The 9,820-nt window shown below is 39.5% G+C and overlaps 1 protein-coding gene across 9 annotated transcripts in view; it reads right to left on the bottom strand.

Annotated features, from left to right (window-relative positions):
* The window catches only part of ANKS1B (ankyrin repeat and sterile alpha motif domain containing 1B), a 1,095,863-nt gene that overhangs the window by 295,020 nt on the left and 791,023 nt on the right, over positions 1-9,820 (bottom strand). For all 9 annotated transcript variants that reach the window (XM_019515011.1, XM_019515009.1, XM_019515010.1 and 6 more), the window contains one exon: positions 4,902-5,054. In XM_019515011.1, coding sequence (XP_019370556.1) covers positions 4,902-5,054 — 153 coding nt within the window. The remainder of the gene's footprint in view (positions 1-4,901; positions 5,055-9,820) is intronic.

Below are 9,820 nucleotides of genomic sequence, written 5' to 3'. Positions count from 1 at the left end.
TGAAACTATCTAGCACAAGACTGAAGTAGTGAGGTAAAAGACTGGCAGATGTGGTTCTAAAGAAACAATATTGTCTGAGAATGCCAGTTACTGATAAGTAACCTTTCATTCTCCTTCAGAAATTGCCTCTGCAGATTGGCACTGTTGGGAGATTAAGAAGTAATAACAGCAGGAGAAGAACTGAGTAATTCACTGAACAGAGACTGAAGAAGCATCTGATTTAGGCCCAGGATAGAAAGAACAAAGCTCAAGAAAAGTATAGACTGAGCTCTGTATGGCATCCTTCCAAATGCATAAATGTCAAGTATACAATATGGATTTTTTTAGTCAAGCTGACTCTGCTCTATTGGAGTAGACTGTAAGGCTATTTAGTGAGGCACTAGCCGATTAAAGCAAATGTGAATGCAGAGTGGTCCATTTTGAAACTCTATGAAAAATGTGATCTATTTTGAAAATTTCCAAACAGAGACTATGCCCTTGAAATTCTAGACAGCTTTGAAATGTGTTTCAAGTGGTAGCCTAAAGCCCTTAAAACATATCTTGTGGAGTCTCCCAGCACAAGCTGTGTGATTCTGAGATGAGGAAGGGAGGCGGGTTAGTGCATAAATGGGATATTTTAAAAATATCTTCTGATCCTAATTTTTTCCCTCAAAATAACATCATCTTCTACCTGGTGACCTCTGCCAAAGGTTGGTCAGCTATAAATGCATAAATTTATATTTTTCTTCTAGTTTAAATAGTTCCAATCAAGAAATTACATTTTAACTAAAAAGGAACACTCCCTAATAGGCTTAAAGTATGGACATACAAGTCTGATTTAAAAAAAATCTAAGAAGCCATGTAGGTAGGCAATAATCTACCAGAAGATAAAGGCTGGATCATCCATGTAAAGATATTTTAAACTCTATTTTAGTAGACTGTAAAAAACTGAAGATTCTCATATAGCAGGGATACTGAAGCTTTAACTGGCAGATAAACTAATGAAGTTGGGAACTAAGGATGAAATAGGCCTCCTGGGCCACTGAATGTCCCCTGCATTCACAGGCAACTCTTCATCCAAAAGTGTCCAAAAGAACACCTCCTATGTTCCCTTTCTCTCAACATAGCCCCACGGCACCTAGGAAAAAACCCTACAGTGTGCCACAGGTTGATGATGAAGGAGGAAGGAAGAGAACTGCCTTTGCCTTACCACAGCAGTGACAGGAAATTAGTTTAAAGTATGCTCAAGAAGATAAATAAATTAGACTTCTTAGGGGAGACTCAGCGGTGCTTAATACGTGATTGAAAAAGACTGAGGACCTTTCTGTTATTAGTCACACAGAAAAGCATTTACTTTCTAGAGTACAGTGCTTTACTTTAGATAGATCAAGGGACTTCAAAAGAATGTACATAACCTTTCAGCAGGACAGACTGATTTCTGGAAAAGGTCTGAAATATTCCACACAGCTAGATAAATTGAACCTGAATCAATTATTAGCATTTGATTTTGCTTGTCACCCAAAATACCTGGGAGACAAGAGCAGAAACACTGGAAATCCCATTTTCTGGGAAAGGAGGTGCGAGTATTTATTCTGACAAGTCCAGGCTAGGGCAATTAGAAGAATGCAAGATCCGTGTCTTACTTTCCAGAAAAACTGATGAAGGAGGATTAGGGGAGAGATATACATTCTTGATCCTTATAGAGGAGATATCAGTCCAGTCAAGTTTAAATTCCAGAATCAATTGCTCGTCAGAAGGGATGATGATGAAAGTTTGAAGCCAGGAAGAAACAGAAATGTGTAGTACTTTTTTGGTGATTTTTAAAATCCAACTTTTTGAAAAAGGTTTTTCCAAGGTGCTAGAAAAAGAAAGCGATTAAAAAAACCAAAGGAAAGAGGCACCGAATCTGTATAAGACATGAGTTCATAGCTATTAAGCTGCATATCAGATGTGCTGCTTTGAGATAATGACATGGATGTAGAAACTACAACAGTTAAAGGGCAAGGCCTCTACAACTGATGAAAAGTCAAACTGCTTCCTTCTCCATCTTTCTTAGAAAATTGCTGTCCACTTTCTTGAGGTGGAATAAGCTGAATGGTGACCATTCTGAAACTGTTGGAACTAGCACTGGAAAACAAGAGCAGTTCTTCTGTAGGAAGGCAGGAAAATGTAGAGTCTCTTTAGATGGCATTGTTTGGGTGCTCAACATCTCTGCGCTATCAAATGGAAGAATAGTTGTCTACATCTAAGTGGATGAAATCATTGCTCTCCACTTGTATCATACATTGTTACTATTAATATAATTATACATCTGAGGCAGAGTCTAAAAACTCAAGGCCTTGAGCCTCAGGCACATAAATGGACATTCACACAGGGGAAATAAAGGAATAAAGAATGTTTACCTTTCAAAAATTCCTTGGCAACTTCCCTCTGTCTTCCTGGAAGTGAAATCTAGAAGACTTTGCATGGAGCTAAGGAGGACTTCAGTTTCAAAGACCCTATTGATACTAACTGTAAAACCCTAGGTCAAAAAGAAAGGGTGCTCATATCTGCAGTCATTATTATATGTGCTATTGGATATTTGTTCTGGGCCCAAGTGGGACACCGTGTCTTGTTTTTGACACTCTAAACTTTCAGCACCAAGGACAGCCAAACCAAAGTTATAAAATCAACTGAGTTTCATATCTGAATCTTTTTTTTCCAGTGTCTAAATCTAAACTACTAGAAACTGAAGCTACAGAGCCACACTTACATGTTTGGGACTTTATAGGTTCTTTCATTAAGAATATTTCCATCATAAGTTTCTATTTGATACCATCTGAACAAGAGGTAGAACTTTATGAGAAGGAATTCAAACAAACAGAATGGTATAAGACAGACATTTTTTTCTGATGGACACAACATGCTTCAAAATCCCTATTTTCTTATATAGATGAGAAATTAAAACAGCAAAACATCAGTAAATACTCAGGGAAGCTAGAGTTTTGTTCCTTGAACAGTATTTTTATATAACTCTTGATAATAACAACTAAAAACTAATTCACAAGAATTAACAAGGAAAAATGGAAGGGAGGAAAAAACAAATTAGCAGATTAATCAATTGAGTACTCCTGTACAACCTAGTCCAGAGTGTACATTGATAACTATTGCTTTTTATCATTCTGGAGCTCACGGTAAAAAGGTATATGCTTGCAAACAGGGAGAAGTGGGAACAATTCCTAAAGGAAAACATACTGTGAAGTTTTAAATATTCTAGGACCATATTCAGATCTGACTTACACCAGTGTAACACAAGTATAATGCTGCTGACTTCAGTGTTGTTACTCCTCTTTACATGAATCTAAGCGAGTTAAGAATCAAGCCATTAGCCTTTAATGAAATTTTAATGATCCACCTGGGGGAGCTAAAGGGCAATTTGTTTCCAGATTGATTATGGCAAAATGTTCTGGATGCATAATTAATTTGGAGTATGTAATGTAGGTAGGGAACTGTAAGCCCATGACCAATTCCTTTTTCCCACTGGTACTCTGTGTAAATTTCTAAAAAAAAAAAAGCTTTTTTCAATTGCTTTTAAGAATTCCAGACACATTTCTTTTATATACTTGAAACAAATCAAATTTGAGATGTCCATATCCTGTCTTGGTATGAGCATGCCATATCCATTGAATTCAGTAGTCTTTGGATATGTGTATAACTTAAGGCAGAATTTGGTCCTAGTTGTTATCTATTTTCATGTTGATAAGTGGCTGTAGCTCACATTAAATGTAATGGGATTTTGTTTGGAGAATAAATTACAACCATCAGTAATATTTTCTTTCAGTTTATCTTTTTATAAGCCCTAGTCTTAAATTGTATCTGAGCTATGCTCTGAACATCTCATGGGGTGGTGGGAATTGGATTGATACCATTTTTGTGTCTTTCCTTTCCCATATCTAGGACTAACTGGAACCTGGGCAGCTCCCTATTATAAGTCAGAGCAGCTGTTCTAGCTTATGCCTAGCTGCCTATAGCCCCCAAGAGGGCTTTTCTGGCAACCCAAGGATGATGAGATGAACAATCAATGTGGTAAAGCCTTCCACACTAAGTTCTAAGGTGCTAGATATAAAACCTTGTTAGTTTGTGAGGAGAAGAAAAAGTATGTGGCATAGGCACTCTTTGCCAGCTAGGTGATACTCTATAGACCAGCTTACCTGACAATATGTTTGTCACAGCAGATTCAAAGTCTTACCATAAATGTTTTAAAATGGAGAACAATTCAGTTATAGATACCTTAATCTATTTTTAGGTTTCATATGATAAAACCATGCTATTACATTATTGATTATAATGTTGGAAATTTAGATTTGCCCTTTAGTCATTATACAATAAATGTTGACAATTATTTCCATGTATTTTGTGTGTGTCAAATCTGTCTTACCTGAGAGATAAGAAAGCAAGATTGAAAGCATGAGTAACAGTGAAAATATTTTGTTTCATTACCATCATTTCTTGAGTACATTAAAGACGGCTTTGCTCTATACCTAGTTTGTCCTAGAAGAAATAAACTGTAAGCAATCTTATAAAAATAGTGTTGCTATACTCTTTTTAACCAAACTGGAAATAACATGTTTTGTAGTTGTCACCTTTGATATCACATAATTTTTAGGAAGGAAAAATGTTTCTCTAAGAATTAAAAATCCAGAAGCCAAAATTTAAACTGTGCTAATTAAGTTTCATGATTAAGACAATTCAAGCATATGAAAGTAAAAGGTATATTCAACTCAGGTACAGAAGCTATAATCATTAAGCGACAGGAACAGTACTTAAAATGTAATTCATAATGCACTTTCTTTTCATATTACACGTTTAATTGATAATAGAATAGATTGAAGTGTGTTTAAACTAAATTTTTTTTCTTTCATGCTGTAAATAAATCAACTTACATTCATTAGTTCAATCTCCCAGATTTTTTTCACTAGGTCCATCGCTGTATAGCCATTAATCAGAAAGGATTTGGTATAGTCACCCAGTTCAATGGAGTCCAGCCACTCAGCCACAGAGGGGGGGTTGTAGCCATCATGACCAATTTGTTTCATCTGTAATATAATAACGACTAAGAATGACTAGAAATATTAATTAGTTAAGTACTTTTTAATACATCAATAATGTGCTCTGTTCTTTGGGACTGAGTTATTTTATTTTTGCCAATATTTCTCCAATGGTTACTAGTGTGAAAAAATGGAGAACTACTGGCATTTTGATTTACTTTTCTAAATTCTTCTGAGCTACCACTTAGTAAGAGCTGTGATTTTTCTTTCAGAAACATCTCTGAATGACACAGTTGAAGATTTTAGAGATAGCTATTAAAGATAAAATGCATAAAATCTCTGCTTGTTCAGCTGTTTGTGATATATTGTTTACTTGAATTTTAAAGAAATATATGAGTGGATCAAATGGCACATGGGAGGAGAAGAAAGACAGACTTATGAAACAGCCTCAATGCGCAATAATATTATATGCATAATATCCTTATACAGAAGGATAACTACTGCTAACTCAGTAATATATTGCAGCGGTAAACTTTTAAGAAGATTTAGGAGGTTTAGAATGCCTTATATTTGGCACACGATCTATAGTGTTTGTAACAGTAATATAGTGCATGCTGGAAGCCATTCTCCCATTTTTGTCTGCTTATATGCATTTCTCCTTTAAAGGAACAAAGCGAGTCTGACAGGAACATAATACTATTGAGCTTAAGTTTGAAGAGAATGACAAAGTGATTTAAAAAGTAGAGATTTCTGAACTTAAAATCTTGCCTGAACCAATTTATTTCTTTACAGTTTATTTGAAATGTAATTTGAATTCAAGTCACTAAAAAAAAAAGTTTGCTTTTTGAAAGCTGAAGTAATGCTTGCCAAAAATAAAAAGGACTGTCACTTCAAATAGTTGACAGGCAGCTAGCACATCATGATCTTGGTCTTATTTTGTTGAGGTTCCCAGAAGAAATAGATAAAACTAAGCATACTATGCTATGGGGCTGGTCACAGTCGTCTTTGGCTCTTTGTTGCAGGTGCTAGATATAAAATTTTAACATAAATATTTCTAGGATGCCTGTGAGACTGACATCCTACATCATAAAACAGAAACTAGAGGTTCCAGAGAATTAGTAATGGGATATTTAGCCTTTCTTCTCTACTTTTGCAACAGAGGGGCTGTTGTCAACAAATGAGATTTAATATACAGCAAAACCTGTGATAACAAAACTGAGCTATGGATGGCTTCAGTAGACTCGATAGAGACCTATAGTTCTATTTAACAGAGGACAATGAAATACTGGAATTTGGTTTCATTCTCCTCTCTGTTTCACTTTGTTGGAAACCTTGGCTCCAGGGTTTTGTTCTCCATGATCGCTGTCAGATCCAGAAACCTAGTTACTCTGATTCTGTGGCAGCTCACCTCAAAAGCTGCTGCAGCTTGCAAGAGTTGCAAGCCTCCCAGTTGGGATGCCCAGGTTTCTAGCTCCTCATCAATCTACCATATGGGCTGCAGAAATCCAGGGCCTGTGAGCTGGCAGGAAACAAGGCAAGGGTCCATCAAAAACTTGCCTAGTTTCCACTAGAATTTAATTGGAATCAACCTTGTCTCACGGAATGTTTAGAATTCAGCAAACTGGGATAAAATGCTTAGTTGAATTTTTTCTGACTAATTCTAGCTTTATCTAAACCTGGACGAAGAAATATGCAATGTTCTTCACCAGAAGGCAAGGTGAGATCAGCTAAGATTAAAGATAAATAAATGAAAGAGGGAACTTAAATGGTTCATCCACAATCTCTCTCATATAAAGGGCAAAGATTTACAAACCCCTTTGTGTCTGTGCTTATGAAAAAGCTGGTCTTTCAAAAGACCTAGGACCTGAAAACCAGGGGCCCTGAAACTCAGAAGGAAAGAACTTTCAAACCTGGAGGAGAAAAGCTGTATATCATACAGTCTTTGGGAGCGTATCACTTTTAAAAACAATACTTTCACTATAATTAAGCAAAGGGAAGCATACATCCCTGAACCCTTCATAGTAAAATGTGAATGTAAATTCCTTATTTTGTTTATCATTTTCTTTTTCTTTTTAATAAATCCTGATTTTAACATGATCTGACTTATTGCATGTTGCCCAGGAAATTTCACACAGACTTCTCCAAAACAGTGGTAACCTATCAATCTCTAAGGAAATGAAATGAAAGTTATGGAATTGCAAAATTTTCCACTCCCATGAAATATGAACATAAATATCTTCCTCCATTATGGTGTTGCATGGGCTAAAAATACAGGTGAAAAAAGGGGAAAAAGTTTAATAACCAAGAAGCTGAGAAAAAATGAGGTGCCTCCAAGGATGTCACTGTTTTGAACGTGGTGCCAATAGATGGAGACAGTTATCCACTGTTAGCAATTGTTAGTTTCTGACACAAAATAAGAGGTTGTCTACTAGGCAACTGTCTAACACCAAACCTGCTGACAAAACAAGTATCTTTGCTGTAAATCCTGGCTGAAAGACCAAATTTGCTTCCACAAAGCTCCAACTACTTTATTGTGCATAGGATATAATCTCTCCAGATAATGGTCAAGGTATATGGGTTAGCTTTCAGTACTAGCACTCTAACAATTCTCTTTCCTATTGAAGTTACCAGTACCAGCTAATCTATTAGCTCTTACATAACTGAGAACTAGGGGTGTGCGAAACAGGCCCTATTCAATTTGGATTCGGCCTGAACCAGGGACAGCGATTTGATTTGTTGATTCAGAACACTGTCCCTGATTCAATTCTGCCAGATCTGAATCTGAAGATTCAATGCTGATTTGGAGAACCAATCTACCATATGATAGATTCAGCGATTCAGACACAGACACAGCTTTAAATGTTTTTTCTACATACCTCGATGAACCAGCACGACTTGTGAACGCTGTGATGGCGGGGCACATGGAGTGTCCCACAGGAGTGTGGGGGGCCCTCCATGTGCTCAGCGGTGAACCCGGAGTCAGATCATGTTAAAAATCAGGATTTATTAACTCAGTGGCAAAGTACTTCTGGTCCACTTCTGGGTTCACTGGGTAGTGCTCAGGGGGCCCCCCACACACTCTGCTGGCTCAGCAATCAGCTGGAGGGGGATCCTGGGTGCCCCGCCAGACCCAGGATGCACCAGTCAACGAGCCGGGTGGGGGGGGGTGTGTGCAGCGCACTCCCCAGCAGTCCTGGAAGTGGACCGGAAGTGCTTCTGGTCCACTTCCGGGTCTGCTGCTGAACGTGTTGGGGAGCCACCTGCCCTTCTGTGGGACACTCCATGTGCTCCAGCATCGCAGTGTTCATGAGCCACCTGCTACCTAGAGGTATGTAGAAAAAACATGCAAAGCTGTGTCTATGTCCAAATCTCTGAATCTCTCTGAATCAATTCAGAGGGTTCCAATTTGATTTGGAGAAATTAAAGGGTTCTCTGACTTGGTTGGCAGGGGAATTGGCAGGGGTTATTGCGGGGCCCCTGGCATGGCTTAATGCCATGCCACTCGTGGTGCTCTGGCCAGCTGCTGGATGACTGGAAGAAGGCCATTGTGGTCCCCATCTTTAAAAGGGAAGGGTGAAGACCTGGGAAACTATAGGCCCGTTAGTCTTACTTCAATCCTGGGGAAGCTCTTTGAGAAGATTATCAAGGAGCACATCTGTGATGGGCCAGCAGCAGGGATGATGCTCAAGGGCAACCAGCATGGTTTCATTAGAGGCAGGTCCTGTCAGGCCAACCTGATTACCTTCTACGATCAGGTCACAAAAGCATTGGACACAGGTGTCGCAGTGGATGTAGTTTTTGTGGACTTCAGGAAGGCCTTTGACACTGTCCCCCACCCCCATTCTCATTAAAAAGCGACTGTGATGTGGATGCCTACACAGTCAGATGGACTGCAAATTGGCTGAGGGGTCATACTCAGAGAGTGGTGGTGGATGGGTCATATTCGACCTGGAGGGAAGTGGGCAGTGGAGTCCCCTAGGGCTCAGTCCTTGGGCCCACACTGTTCAATTTCTTTATTAGCAACTTGGACGATGGGGTGAAAAGCACCCTGTTTAAATTTGCAGATGACACCAAGGTTTGGGGTGAAGTGGGCACACTAGAAGGGAAGGACAGATTACAGCGGGACCTGGACAGGTTACAGAAGTGGGCAAATAAAAATAGGATGGAATTCAATACTGACAAGTGCAGGGTGCTGCACTTAGGCAGTAGGAAACAGCAGCATACCTGTAGGCTGGGAAACTCCTTTCTTGAAAGCATGGTGGCAGAAAGAGATCTTGGAGTCATTACTGACTCCAAAAACAACATGGGCCGACAATGCGAGCACACGCTCAGTAGGGCTAACCGTACCTTGTCATGCATCCACAGATGCATCACAAGCAGGGCCAAGGAGGTGATCCTCCCCCTCTGTGCAACACTTATCAGGCTGCAGCTGGAGTACTGCGTCTAGTTCTGGGCGCCGCACTTCAGGAGGGATGTAGACAGCATTGAGAGGGTCCAAAGGAGGGTCACTCGCATGATCCAGGGACAGCAGGCAGACCCGATGAGGAGAGGCTACGGGACCTTAACCTGCTCAGCTTTCACAAGAGAAGGCTGAGGGGGGACCTGGTGGCTGTCTATAAACTTACTAGGGGGGACCAGCGGGGACTGAAAGAGACCTTGTTCCCCCGATTGCCTCCCGGAGTAACAAGGAATAACAACCATAAGTTGTTAGAGGATAGGTTTAGACTAGACATTAGAAGGCAGTACTTTACAGTCAGGGCAGGTAGGATTTGGAACCAACTTCCAAGGGAAGTGGTGCTGGCTCCTACCATGGG

This window comes from Gavialis gangeticus, unplaced genomic scaffold (genome assembly GCF_001723915.1).
Source record: "Gavialis gangeticus isolate Ggan-Ray unplaced genomic scaffold, GavGan_comp1, whole genome shotgun sequence".
NCBI classification, from domain to species: domain Eukaryota; kingdom Metazoa; phylum Chordata; order Crocodylia; family Gavialidae; genus Gavialis; species Gavialis gangeticus.
Note: the sequence above shows the minus strand (reverse complement) of the source record. Positions and strands in the feature narration are given on the sequence as shown.